Source organism: Lithobates pipiens, unplaced genomic scaffold (assembly GCF_037356315.1).
Source record: "Lithobates pipiens isolate NorthernLeopardFrog02 unplaced genomic scaffold, aLitPip1_a1.2 Scaffold_19, whole genome shotgun sequence".
Lineage (NCBI taxonomy): Eukaryota > Metazoa > Chordata > Amphibia > Anura > Ranidae > Lithobates > Lithobates pipiens.
In genome coordinates, this window is record NW_027507764.1 from 564,260,462 (window position 1) to 564,276,043 (window position 15,582).

General features: G+C 43.2%; 1 protein-coding gene across 2 annotated transcripts in view; it reads right to left on the reverse strand.

Annotated features, from left to right (window-relative positions):
* Nucleotides 1–15,582, reverse strand: part of KCNQ3 (potassium voltage-gated channel subfamily Q member 3) — a 391,330-nt gene that overhangs the window by 184,205 nt on the left and 191,543 nt on the right. For both annotated transcript variants that reach the window (XM_077493360.1, XM_077493361.1), the window contains exon 2: nucleotides 9,819–9,909. In XM_077493360.1, coding sequence (XP_077349486.1) covers nucleotides 9,819–9,909 — 91 coding nt within the window. The remainder of the gene's footprint in view (nucleotides 1–9,818; nucleotides 9,910–15,582) is intronic.

Sequence of the window (15,582 nt, forward strand, 5' to 3'; positions counted from 1 at the left end):
GAAGAAGGAAGAAGAAAGAAGAAGAAAGAAGAAGAAGGAAAAGAAAGAAAGGAAGAAGAAAAGGAAAAAGAAAAGCTGCATTCACATCTAGGCATACTAAGAATGAACACAAAATCGTGCCACATTTGTATGTCTTTTAATGTGTGTTCTCGTCCTACACACATAGGGCAGCCCATTAATTTCAATGTCCTACATGCAGCAAGCGCATCAAAGCAGCTCATGTCGTTTACTGCAAGATGAGCTTTGCACATTTTGCCGTGTTGTTGAAATCTTAACACAGCAAAATCCCATTCAGGAGAGGAACATTCAGGCAGCAAAAAAACGCCCAACGAACATTTATTCATTTCAATGGCCAGAATAAACCTTATGGGAAGATTTTTGTTGAATGGCCTGGCAACAGGGTCTCTTTAAGCAAAATCGAGTACTCCATAGGATATCACATATGTAAGCCCAGGTAGATCCCTAAAGGGGCTTATTCCTTGGAAGTTTCACATTATTATTATTATTATTATTATTATTATTATTATTATTACTAGTATTATAATAAAGGATGTATATAACTGTATAGGTGAAGTTGGTCCAGGGAATATCCAATTGTCTCTCGGAGGATCAAGAAGGATTTTTTTTCCCTGCTGGAGCAAATCGGATCATGCTTTGCTGGGGTTTTTCACCTTCCTCTGGATCAACTGGGGGTGGAGGATTGTGTATATAAGATTGTATGATTCCTCCCCCCATTTATTGGTTGAACTAGAAGGACTTGTGTCTTTTTTCAACCAGACTAAATACATATAGCACCAACATTTTTCACATCAATTTACAAATACATGTGAACACGGCATTACAAAAAAGGATGATATAAAAATTACTTCAATAACATTCTGTATACTAGGAAAGATCATTGTGATGACTTTTTTTTACATTAATAAATAAAATAGTTATAAAAAAGTTGCTACTGAAATGCATGAACAGGGAGTTGTATATATTTTCACCACTAGATGGCAGTGCAAGACTACTTTTTTTCCAAATAATCTATAACCCCAAAGCCTATGGCTAAGAAAACCCACACAATTTACGATAGTGTAATTATACAGAGGGCAATGTTAATACAATATCTAAAACATTTAACCAGCTTTTGAAAAAGCAACAAATAAAACCTAATCATAAATGGATTTCACATGGTCATCCTACATCTATCTTGCACTATTTTCCCAAAAATCAAACATAAAGAAAAACAAGAGAACGTTTCGGGATCCAACCTACAACTCCATACAACACTCTCAGATTGAACTACATTTATTATATAGAAAAGTTTTATATATATATATATATATATATATATATATATATATATATATATATATAGTGCCTTGCGAAAGTATCCGGCCCCTTTGTTGAACTTTTCAACCTTTTGCCACATTTCAGGCTTCAAACATAAAGATATAAAATTTTTATTTTTTGTGAAGAATCACCAACAAGTGGGACACAATTGTGAAGTGCAACAAAATCTATTGGATATTTTAAACTTTTTTAGAAAATAAAAAACTGAAAAGTGGTGCGTGCAAAATTATTCAGCCCCTTTACTTTCAGTGCAGCAAACTCACTCCAGAAGTTCAGCGAGGATCTCTGAATGATCCAATGTTGTCCTAAATGACTGATGGTGATAAATAGAATCCACCTGTGTGTAATCAAGTCTCTGTATAAATGCACCTGCTCTGTGATAGTCTCAGGGTTCTGTTGAAAGCGCAGAGAGCATCATGAAGACCAAGGAACACACCAGGCAGGTCCGTTATACTGTTGTGGAGAAGTTTAAAGCCGGATTTGGATACAAAAAGATTTCCCAAGCTTTAAACATCCCAAGGAGCACTGTGCAAGCGATCATTTTGAAATGGAAGGAGTATCAGACCACCGCAAATCTACCAAGACCTGGCCGTCCCTCTAAACTTTCAGCTCAGACAAGGAGAAGACTGATCAGAGATGCAGCCAAGAGGCCCATGATCACTCTGGATGAACTGCAGAGAACTACAGCTGAGGTGGGAGAGTCTGTCCATAGGACAACAATCAGTCGTACACTGCACAAATCTGGCCTTTATGGAAGAGTGGCAAGAAGAAAGCCATTTCTCAAAGATATCCATAAAAAGTCTCGTCTAAAGTTTGCCACAAGCCACCTGGGAGACACACCAAACATGTGGAAGAAGGTGCTCTGGTCAGATGAAACCAAAATCGAACTTTTTGCCCACAATGCAAAACGATATGTTTGGCGTAAAAGCAACACAGCTCATCACCCTCAACACACCATCCCCACTGTCACACATGGTGGTGGCAGCATCATGGTTTGGGCCTGCTTTTCTTCAGCAGGGACAGGGAAGATGGTTAAAATTGAGGGGAAGATGGATGCAGCCAAATACAGGACCATTCTGGATGAAAACCTGTTGGAGTCTGCAAAAGACCTGAAACTGGGACGGAGATTTATCTTCCAACAAGACAATGATCCCAAACATACAGCAAAATCTACAAAGGAATGGTTCACAAATAAACGTATCCAGGTGTTAGAATGGCCAAGTCAAAGTCCAGACCTGAATCCAATCGAGAATCTGTGGAAAGAGCTGAAAACTGCTGTTCACAAACGCTCTCCATCCAACCTCACTGAGCTCGAGCTGTTTTGCAAGGAAGAATGGGCAAGTATTTCAGTCTCTCGATGTGCAAAACTGATAGAGACATACCCCAAGCGACTTGCAGCTGTAATCGCAGCAAAAGGTGGCTCTACAAAGTATTAACGCAAGGGGGCCGAATAATTTTGCACGCCCCACTTTTCATTTTTTTATTAGTTAAAAAAGTTTCAAAAATCCAATAGATTTCGTTCCACTTCACAATTGTGTCCCACTTGTTGGTGATTCTTCACAAAAAAATTACATTTTATATCTTTATGTTTGGAGCCTGAAATGTGGCAAAAGGTTGAAAAGTTCAAGGGGGCCGAATACTTTCGCAAGGCACTGTATATATATATATTTTTTTAAATTGTATAGCTGTCTATCCACCAAAACTGCATGCAAATTCTTTTGTGCGAATGAGACAAAATCAAATGTTTTCAAGCAATAGTGTCTGCAGGTTGAAGGTTATTCATTGAAAAAAAAGAGCGAATAGGGAAATGCTGCCAATCGGGAGTCTTCTCTTTTCAGCCAATCAGAAAACGGGTCTCACACCAACTTCTGATTGGCCGGGTTGAGAATCAGTGCTTCAACAGCGAATGTTCATTCGCTGTTGTAACACACCTGGATGGGCTCAAGTTACATGCTCTGTGACCCGAGCCCACCCTATTTTGAAGCCTATTAGAGCCTCTGGCTCTAATCAGGTGCTTAAAAAAAATCCCCTGCCACTGTGATTCATGCACCCGGTGCCCCAAAAGGGGGGCAGCCGTGGCAGCAATGGATAGATTCATGCTACGCATGAATCTATCCATTATGCTTATAAGGGTGGCCTGGAGAGAGGGGGGCGGCACCCCTAATGGATAGGCCATCACTGGTCCTAGCAATCATTGATGCTATGGAGCTGACAGCATCCTAGTAAGCAATGACTCTGTTGCTGACAGTGTCTCTGCAACAAGTAACGCTATGCAGCTGACAGCGTCCTAGCAATCAGTAATGCAATGCAGCTGACAGTGTTCAACCAAGCAATGTTGCTGTGCTCCTTACAGTGTCCTAGCAACCAGTGATGCTATGAAGTTGACAGTATCCTAGCAACCAGTGACACTATACAGTTGACAGTGCTCTATCAAGCAATGTTGCTGTGCACCTGACAGTGTCCTAGCAACCAGCGATGCTATGTAACTGACAGCATCCTAGCAACCAATGACCCTGTGTTCCTGACAGCATCCTAGCAACCAGTGATGCTATTCATCTGACAGTGTCCTAGCAACCACTCGCACTATGCGGCTGACAGCATCTTAGGAACCAATGGTTGCACTGGACGAACTTGTGTCTTTTTTCAACCAGACTAATTTTGTAACTATGTAACTAGTGATGCTATGTGGTGACAATGTTCTAGCAAGCAGTGTTGCTATGTTCTTGACAGTGTCCTAGCAACCAGTGACACTATGTAGCTGATAGGGTGATGCTATGAAGCTTACAGAGTCCAAGCAACTATCGATTCTATGCAGCTCACTGTTCTAGCAAGAAATATTGCTGTGCTCCTGACAGTGTCATAGCAACCAGAGGCACTATGTAGCTGACAGCATCCTAGCAACCAAAGATACTGTGTTCCTGACAGCATCCTAGCAACCAGTAAGCAACAAGAGAAGCTTGGAAGGTGTCTTCCCTGACAGGCAGCTGGAGCAAGGAGGACAGTGTGAGTACTACAGCACGGTTCAGGGACCTACAAGGGCAGAGACTGCCACACGTAGGCAGTTTCTCTGTTAGATAGCAGTGTGCTTAAATCTTCTTTAACCTCAGTCGTTTAGAGTGGTGAAGAGAGTCAGTCGTGTAGACTGATGAAGAAGCAGCTAGGAGGGTTGGTGGAGAAGCAGCCAGTTGGAGGTACTCCAAAGATGCCATTCACAACACTTTGTGCTACTTTCGAAAAGGGACTGAGAGTTCCTAGTCCTTAAGAGGCTTTTTGCTTTTTTCTAACAGAGACTAGCTGCACAGAGAGGAATCTGAGTGTGCAAACTAATTAAGAGGAATCAATTAGAGCTGTACAAAGTAAAGGAGAAGAATTAGAGTTGTACAACGGGAGGAAGTTGCCCCTGGTTTTGTTGCCTTCAAGCTGGGCATCCCATAATTCCTATTCCCCATCCAAGTTATTACACCCCTAATAAAACATAAAAACCAAGCTTAAAGACTATTCCTTGTGTCTGGAGAAAGTGAGGAAGTTACTTGTTGCCTGGCTGGGCAGGAGTGGGGAACCCGGTCATCTGTAACCCCTACGGGGGGTAGTGCTACACTAGATCTGTTTGATTATTTTCATGATCGCAAAAACAAAATTCATTACAAGTGACTTCTACATCTGCCATAAAAATATACAAATATAGAAACTGTTCTTTGATCCATGTGAAACTGCTAGAAAACTACAATAATGCCCCGTACACACGATCGGACTTTCCGACAACTAAATCATGGAATTTTGTTTGAAGGTTGTTGGCTCCATCTTGTCTTGCATACACACGGTCACACAAATGTTGGCCAATAATTACAAACGTGGTTATGTACCAGACGTACGCGATATCTCCATTATGAGTGCTAGTTTTACAAGACCGAGCGCTTCCGGCTTTTACTTGATTCCGAGCATGCGTGGACTTTTGTGCGATGGACTTGTGTACACACGATCGGACTTTCTGACAACAAACATTTGTTGGCGGAAAATTTGAGAACCCGCTAGCCAACATTTGTTGACGGAAAGTCCGACAACAAATGTTCGATGGCGCGTACACGCGGTCGAACTTTCCTCCAACAAGCTCACATCCAACATTTGTTGTCGGAAAATCGATTGTGTGTACGGGGCATTAGTGTGTGTGGATTTGTGCTACCAGAAATCTGCCAAATATGGCCGCATTTTTTTTTTATAGGGATGCTCATTCACAGATGAGCTGTCGTTAAAGTGAGCGGACAAAGGGGACCATCATTAGTTCTGCATCCCCAGGCCCACTCTATAATGAGTCTTCAGGAGCTAATGGCAGTCTTCTATCATTCCTATGATAAGGGGTCACATCAGCATTGTGGCATTTACCAAAGATGTGTGGTAAAACTATCCTATCATTGGAATAATAGAAGATGTCTATTGGTTCCCTTGGACTCTCTGTAGTGTGGGATACATAAGTAAACTTTGCCAACCTGCAAACATGTAGGCCGCGTACACACGCGGGGACTGTTCGCTCAACTTTGTCCGTCAAACAGTTTCAGCAAACAGTCCGCTCAAAATTAGCATGGACGGACTTGCCCACACACGACGAACGAACAGTTTGCTGAAACCGTGCGCGATGACGTGAACGGCACGTACGACGGGACGGAAAATACGACGTCCTATACACTGCATTACAACTTTCGGCGTGTAAATCCTTTCTGAGCATGCACGGAACTTAGTTTGACGAACAAGCCTACACACGAGGGGACTGTTCGCTGAAACAAAGTTTCAGCGGACAGTTTTTCGGAATTTCCGAAAAACTTTGTTCAGCAGACTGTTCGCTGAAACTGTCCGCTGAAAGCCCACACACGAGCGGACTGTCCGCTGAAACACTGTTCAGCGGACAAAGTTGGGCGAACAGTCCCCGCGTGTGTACGCGGCCTTAGTCAATGCAGCTTTCCATAAAACAGGTGAACCCAAGAGAGTTCCACGGTTTAGGCTTCATGGGCCACTGCCACTGTGTTCAGCTGCCCATCGAGATGCATTAGAAAGGGTGGCTGCGCACAGTATTGCCCCGGGGTTGCGTAAAGCACCCACATATGCACTGACATATGCTCCATATAGATCATACATCAGCATGCAGGTGGGTGTTTTATGCAACCCCCAACGCACAACTGTCTACTGCCATCTCTCTGATGACATCAGCAGCAGGTCACTGGAACTTCATTACACAGTCCCTGTTCGGCCATATGCATGAAGCCTAAATGACATAGCTCCCAAATACCCCTCATTTTAAGGGACATTTTAAGGGACTGTCCCTGATTTGAAACAAAGTCCCTCTGTCCCTCTTTTCTCCTCATTTGTCCCTCATTTTGGTCTAATCTATATAGTTGAATATAAAATACACTTATTATTGTTCAAAAAGTGTTTCCCAGTGCAATCCCATCCAATTTCTGAATTGCTGCATTTGTAAATTAAAAAATCCAGTGTAAAGGAATAGTATGGGGTTAAAAAAAGCATTTGTGGGTTTTACTCCTTTTTTTAATAATTCTTCTTTAAGGGGGTGTGGCAAAAGCTGTGTCCTATGCCTAAATGTTTTTGCTAATAGGTGTCCCTCTTCCCCTTTCCAAAAACTTGAAGAAGAGTAACAACTACTGTAAGTTTAATGGAAATCTATAATCGTACCAGTGCTCAAAACTAGCTCTCTTTTACTGTGTAGGTTCGCTGCAATCCCAAGCTTTCCTCACCTAAATGAGGTAAACGAGTAAATAAACTGTGTTTGGGGATTGCGCCCCTATATAGCACAAGCACTTTAGGAATTTTGGGGAATTAGCAATAGGGGGGCGCAATCCCCAAACACAGTTTATTGTAAGTTTAATGGGTCCAATTGATTTATTTGCCAAAGCGGGAGTTATGCCGTGTACACACGTTCGGACTTTCCGGCATAAAAAGTTAGACAGAATAATTTCATAGGATATTCCGATCGTGTGTGGGCTTCAGCTGACTTTTTTTTTTTTTTTTGGAAAATTCTGACGGACCTAGAAATAGAACATGTTTTAAATCTTTCAGACGGAATCAATTTCTATCGGGAAAACCGTTTGTCTGTATGCTGTTCCGACAGACCAAAAACGACGCATGGGCAGCTATTGGCTACTGGCTATTGAACTTCCTTTTTCTAGTCCCGTCGTATGCGTTTGTATGTCACCGCATTCTAAACGATTGGACTTTGGTGTGATCATGTGTAGGCAAGTCCGTTTCAGTGGAACTCCGTCAGAAAAGAGTTTATTCTGACGGAAAAAAACGGTCGTGTGTACGCGGCATTACAGGAGTGGCCACAGTCACCCTGAAAATGCAGAAATCACATGTATGGGCAGGTAAGCTACAATATTTTTTATTCTTGGGAATAGATAATGGCCATCTGGACTGTAAGGCAAGAACTCACACTTCAAGACGTTGACACATTATGATCTGACTGTACAATCTCCTTGACCTACAACCATGTAGCACAAGGGCACATCTGATTGGTTATACAAGTAGTGATCATTTAATTCCCGGAATGGACTGTATGAAAAAATGTTTGTGTCGGATCATTATCATGGTGGAGAATCCACTTGAGTTCCTCTCTTTTCCTCTGAACAGATTCCCATCACATTTTCAGAATTTCCAAGTAGCAATGTTGGTTGACCGTTGTACCATGTTCTATGAACTTGTAGTGAACTATTCCCTTGGTGATCAAAAAAAAGACACAGCTGGAGCGTAGGAGGGTTCTTACTCTGTTCACATCTACATCCGTCCTTTTTTTTTTTTTTTAATAACAAACATCTCTATACTTACCTTCCCTGTGCAATGGAATTGCTGGCCACTCCTCTCTGTCCAGTGCCCCCTTGGTATGCCAATTCCCATGGTGGGACTAGTGCCTGCTCACTCCCGAGCCCCGCTTCTGTGTCCATTGAAACAGACAGCAGGACTCGGCCACTGGCTCCCCGCTCCCTTGTCACTGGCTTTGATTGACAACAGCGGGAGCCAATGCCCCATCAAATCCAATTAGACCCGGAAGTGAGGGGAGAGAAGAGCTGCAGACGTGCACAGCACTGGATCAAATGAGGGCTCAGGTAAGTAAAAGGGGAGCTGAGGGGCCAAAACCCATTTTTTACCTTAATGCAAGCCACTCTAAATGGCCTATGCCATTCAACAACACTTGTTTTCTGCATTGTTTGTTCACCATAAGCCTGTTGTAAAAGAGCTAAAGTTTCACTCACACCTTTGCCATTTTTCACGTCAAAAATTTGATGTTAATCAGCTGCTCCACATTCCTGTCACTCATTTTTCGCCAACAGCACAATGTACACACGTGTTATTTCTTCTACTACTCCATAAAGACAGTCAACTGGTCTGTGACCCAAGCAGGGGCGTAACTATAGGGGGTGCAGGAGTCGCGACTGCAACTGGGCCCTGTGATGCAGGGGGCCCATGCAGCCCCCCTCTACATATGGCCGGCAGCTGCATAGGCAGCTAGGGGTACCAGAGGACACTGCAGGTTTGTCTGCCAGCCCCCCTCCTCCCCCGTCATACACAGATAATGAAAGGTCTTTCTGGGAGATATGCTGATCGCCTGTCCAGCACACTGGATGGAGCCCAGGCCAACATGGATGGCCTACAATTGGTCATGGTGAGTGAGAGGACCCTACCCCACACACACCATTACATACCCCCTCCATCTCCCCTTGGGGACACGGACCCCTTCTCACGTGGGTACATGGACCCCCACCTCCCCTGGGGACAGGGACCCCTTCTCACCTAGGTGCAGTAACTTCATCTGCCCTGGAGAAAAGGACCTCATCTCTTCTGGGGACGGGGACCCCATCCTGCCTAGGGACAGTCCCCCAATGGGGCACCTAAAAATTAAAAAAAAAAAAATACTGATACCAGTGATGGAACTACAGGGCTCACAAAGGTCATACCTGTGACCACGCCCTGGAGTTCCACCGCCGGACTCGGAGGGAAGGGCCCTGGCTGGGGTTCAGGGGGGCCCTTCATGGTTTCTTGCATCAGGGCCCTGAAGGTTCTAGTTACGCCACTGGACCCAAGAGAGTGCAAGTTAGAACATGTCAGAAAACTCTGGAGTGCGAATGCCAGTGTGACTCACCACCATAGTGCTAGGCCGCGGGCATTCTGGGAATCAAATTGCCACACCTTGTAGAGTAACAAGGAAGTGTAATGGTAGGCCCTCATAGTACACAGTTCTTGGAAGATCTAAAGGAAATTGTACGGAAATGATAAAATCAGGTTGTAAGATATCTCAGCCTGACCTCCATAGGAGCCCCTAAACCCAGAGCCCTCAAATGCACATTCATTGACTTCAGTTCCAAAAGTCACACTATGGCACGCCTCCTCCCACCTCCTGTACCCTGCTATTGGTCATGTGAAGGACCAATGATAATGGCTAGCCTAAGAAGGTTGGGGAGTTGTACAATCCTCATACTTACTATAAGCAACAGCCAGTCACCAGAAATATCTTCATACTCCTTAAACGTTGTTAGAATCGCCAGGACCAGACACCCCAACACTATTAGGAACCTGGAACACAAAGATAAATGTATTTGATTATAAAAGTCTGCTTGTCATTTTTAAATTCAGAAGTTATTAAACTTTATAAAATAATGATGATTTACCCTAGCATGTACTTATGAATTTGTTTCTGAATGAACCACAGGGAATAGAAGTGTTTAAAGTGTTGGGTGTGCAGTGCACCCAGAAGTTGGTCTACTAGCTGGTCTCGTTTTTCTAATGGGTAAGTGCAGACTGACAAATTGGAATAGTGGCAACAAATTTTTTCAGAGATTCTACTTCATTGATGAGGAACAGAATAAATTTGCATGGGTCACAGTCATGATTTTTTGCTGAAGTGGAGAATGAGCCCTTGTCATTCAAGGGCCTTCACATCCACAATCTTAATTTTAGTTCCTAGTGCATTTAACACAGTTATATGACAAACCCAGGTTCCTGCATTGTCTTCTCCAGCTTTAACCCCCATCCTTTACTGCATTCCAAAGTGAGTCTAGGCTGTGCAGTGATGTTCCCCTAAGCCCCCGTACACACGGTCGGACATTCCGACAACCAAATCCGTCGGATTTAATCCGTAGGATTTTGTCCGACGGATTTTGTCCGAAACTGTTGCATACACACGGTCGGACAGAGTTGTCGGAAAACTAGATCGTTCAGAACGTGATGACGTTATTTCGTTACGACTGGACTACGTTCAGGCTAGTAGCCAATAGCTTTGGTGTAGGAATTTGATCTGAGCATGCGTGGCACTTTGTCCGATCGGAATTCTCTGCACATGATCGGACAAAGTCCGATCGGATCATGTTGTCGGAAAATTTTATAGGCAAGCTGGAAAACTTGGTCTGTCGGATATTCCGACGGAAACAGTCCGATGGAGCCCACACACGGTCGGATTATCTGACAACACGGTCCGATCGGACATTTTCCATCGGAATGTCCGACCGTGTGTACAAGGGCTAAGAGATTTGTCCATTATGCCCTAGGCCCACCGTAAGTGGTTGAATGACGCTAGGCATCATTCAACCTGGAAGAAAACTGATGACCAGCAGCAGAGGGTAGGAAAGGGCAGCACAGCAGCATGGAGAGGGTCAATAGTGCTTTACAACGATTTTTTTATCCAACCCCTTTCCAAAGGCAATCTGTATTGTAATGTTCCCCGCTATGATACCCTACGCCAAAGACACATTAATAAACGTTCTCACCTTTTGAGAGCCAGAAGCCGCCACTTTGGGTAGCTGATGGCTCTCCATCCACAGCTGAAAATTCCATTGACAAGTAGGAACCAAACAGAGTGGTTCATGTGATCATGAATTTTACAGTCCATAAAACATAAGGTATGGTTTATTAAATAATATATCCTCCAGAGCACATATGTCAAAACAAAAGGCCTCTAGGCCGAATACAGCCTGCCAGGCCTTGTCATATAGTCCTTTCATCCAGTTTTGCAGCTAGAAAGTAGCATAAATACATTCTGTCACCTCTGGCTCTCACCCAGGTTGAAGAGAGAGAGATGCGAGGAAGATTGGGGGGAGGGGGTTGTGGTTTCACACTGTGCATAGCGCACCCTTAAACTCTGTATGTAATGCACTCCTAAACTCTGCACTCTGTATGTAGCGTAATTTGCACTCTGCACGTAGCATAACTTGAACCCTGCACTCTGTATGTAGAGTAATTTGCACTCTGCACTCTAAGTAGCATAACTTGAACCCTGCACTCTATATGTAGTGTAATTTCCACTCTGCACTCTGTACGTAGCATAACTTGAGCCTCTGCACTCTGTATGTAGCATAATTTGCACTCTGCACTCCGTAAGTAACGCACTCCCTTCACACTGTGCATAGCGCACCCCTAAACTCTGTATGTAATGCACTCCTAAACTCTGCACTCGGTACATATCGTAATTTGAACTCTGCACTCTGTACATAGCATAACTTGAACCCTGCACTCTGTATGTAGTGTAATTTGCACTCTGCACTCCGTATGTAACGCACTCCTGAACCCTGCACTCTGTACATAGCGTACCCCACATACAAACGGCCCTTTGAAAGCAACCATACCGCTAATGTGGCCCACGATGAAAATTAGTTTGACATTGGGAATATACCAACATCCCACCTACTGGGTAAATTAAAAACACAAATCTTTCAGACTTTTTCACTACTATACTTACTATCTCAATCAATACACTTGAGAATAAAAAACTTTAAAAATCAATGTATACAATCTTATTGCAGGGTTTCATTACATACATGTATGCAATCAAGTCATACTACACATATCTTCCGGTATACATTTCCTAAACAACAACCTTTTGTTGTTTGTTGTTTGTATATAACTGAACATCAGTATGTACTATGTCAACCCTTGTCAAACTGGTTACTGGAGGAACATCTGGACACATTTCCTGGGCCAACTGTCCCCCTTCCTCCAGAGAAACTCCAGAGGTAAGTATTTTGAACACCAATAATGCTTTCACAGCAATATCATAAAACCATTACAGTGGCATTCAGATCGCCAACTGCACCTCAATGCACCATGTAGTAAGCCAATAAGGGGAAGGGAGGTGGAGGGGGGGATCTCAAGAACAAGTGTTGATGCAATAACCCCTGGATGTTAATTCTGTGCCTAACCTAACAGTTGAACCTGATATGTCTTGAGAGTTCTGAGATCACCCAGATGTTTGGCAGATGACCCTATAGAGCAGTGTTTCTCAACTCCAGGCCTCAAGGCGCACCAACAGGTCATGTTTTTAGGATTTCCCTTCAGATGAAATGGTTGTGGTAATTACTAAGGTAGTGAAAACTGATCAAATCACCTGTGCAAAATAGTGGAAATCCTGAAAACATGACCTGTTGGTGCGCCTTGAGGACTGGAGTTGAGAAACACTGCTATAGAGGTATATAAGGTCAGAAGAAAGAAGATGGTAACCAAAAGGCAAGAGGACCCTTGGATGTCACAGTCTTCCAATTTAGGAAAGTGTGTATCTGGGGTGAGGGAATGGGGTTTCTTTAGATCAGGAAAAAAGGTAGGTCCAAAAGGTTAACTCTACTTTATTACAATTATCTTTTATTAAAATTATCTATTTCAATCTACAGGCAACTGTAATTTTCTGAAATTCTTACAGGGCTGCCTCTTGTGAGGGCATTCCGTACATGGCTGGTCTATAAATCTCCTTGAGTAATGAAGTTTCCCGCTGAGGTGATTGGCTCACTGATGTTCCCAGGAGTTCTTCTCTTATCATAACATTGAGAGGGATCACACGATTGTAGCACTCAAGAAGCACTCAAGGAGATGCTGCAGGAAATGGATGTGACTGGCATCTACGTACACGTTCTAATACAAACAGCAACAGGTAGGACTGCTCAATAAAGTTTGTTGAAATCCTTATAATATGTAAATTGCACTGTATGTAGCGCATTTTCAGCTTAAGAGGAGTTACACTTTAACTGCATTAAGTAGTAGCACACAAGTGACCTAAGTGCAATGTGGCTGAACACTGCGCACTTCCTGCACCGTCTCCAGCGCTAGTGGTCTACAGAACGTTCGGACCTCTCCAGGTCAAGTCTTTTTACACATTTAGATAAATATCTTCCAGTTGATAAATCAGCAAAGTGTGTCTACAATCTACAGAGGATGACCTTCCTCCAGTTAGTGATTGCTGTATCCAAGAGGCAAAGATGAAACTAAACTAATAAATTACATCATATCTGAATAGACCCAGATGAGATATTACCTTACATGAGGGACCATTTATCTTACAATGAGCACTTGAGGAGAGGAAACTAAATGTTGCCTATAAAATTAGTTTTCTAACCAATAGGGATGTAAGAACCTGAAGGATAAGATGGTAACATATTAATGTCTATTAATCAAATGGCTATTTGATATTATTATTATTTTTTTATTATTTTTCGATATTTTTGTTTATATATTATTATTTCTTTTTATTTTTTTGATTATATTATATATATTTTTGATATTATTATTATTATTCTTTTTTCGTGGTTGAACTGGATGGACTTGTGTCTTTTTTCAACCTGACTAACTATGTAACTATCTAATGGCCTGGGTTGGGCTTTTGCCGATGGTCACAGTTTGAGATCATTCAGAGCTCATTTGTGGGTGGGTGCAGCGTGGTCTCGTGGCAGAAAACACTCTGAGTCCAGGTGCAAAGAAACAAGAATATACTGTAATTTAAGTTCGGCAATACACAACAAGCCCAGCAGGAAGGCAACACATCCGGGAGCACTCACAGGATTAAACAGCTCCCATCTCTCAACAGTGACTCACCTGTTGATATCCTGCTCATCAGTCCTGCCTACTTAAAGCGGGAGTCCGCCGGGACTCCGCGTTTTTTTTTTTTTTTTAAAAGCCAGCAGCTACAAATACTGCAGCTGCTGACTTTTAAAATAGTGACACTTACCTGTCCAGCGCGCCCGCGATGTCGGCACCCGAAGCCGATCTGTAGATCGTTTCTCGGGTGCTGCCGCCGCCATCTTTGGTTTGGGAATCAGGAAATGGAGCCTTTCGGCTTCATTTCCCGGTTCCCTACTGCGCATGCGCGAGCTGCGCTGCGCAATAAGGACGGTCCCCGCTGCCTCTGGGATCTGTGTGTTTTCCCAGCAGGCAGCGGGGCACTTGCGGAAAGGGGCGGGACTTGCGGAAAGGGGCGTAATATACGCCCCTTTCCGCAGAGAGCTATCCCGGAAGTGGGTGCAGATACCTGTACTGTACAGGTATCTGTAGCCCCCTCCCCCCTAAAAGGTGCCAATTGTGGCGCCGGAGGGGGGGAGGGTTCCGATGAGCGGAAGGTCCACTTTAGGGTGGACCTCCGCTTTAAGCTGTCCAGCCCAGATGATCTCTGCCTTCGCCTTGGTCAACATCACAGAGACAATCTTCTGTGTTTCTGTTAAAGACTTGCTTGGCTGACATTGCTTCGGGCTCCAGATCCTGCGTACTGTTCCACTACGCTGTTCCCTGGCTTCCTGACTTTCTGGCTTGACTATCCATTTTGGTTACCAAACTTTGGCTATGTTTTGATGATGTTTGTTTTATTATTAAACAAGTGTGATATAACTGTACTTCTATCTCAGTCTGATTCATGGTTTCTGACACAATCTTTATTATGTTGTTACTGTGTAGACATGCAACAATGTGTCTGATGTTTTTATTATTTTACAATTGTGATTATATTACGCTGCTATGCCATTATGTTACTTTATTACTATGTACTATGTTATAGAATTAAAGTTTCCTTGTTTTACTATATTATATTGTATGTATTCTGGTATTATGCAAGATATATGGTCACAAATATGGTTTACCCACCAGACATCATCATTGGCATTATTGTGTTCCCTTCCCGGGCTGCATGCTTCACAAAAGTCCCAAACCTTTTTTATCATATATCCAAATGTCGGGATGTAGATACAGTTTAATGTCCTCATATAAAGTCCCAAACCATTTCTTCTCTTCTTTTCATTCTTCTGGGAAGTTTGTCCACAAGGTTTAGGAATGTGTCTATGGGAATGTTTGACCATTCTTCCAAAAGGGCACATGGGAGGTCAGGCACGTTGGACGAGAAGGCCTGACTTGCAGTTTCCACTCTAATTCATCCCAAAGGTGTTCTATCAAGTTGAGGTCAGGACTCTGTGCAAGGCAGTCAAGTTCCAACACCCCAAACTC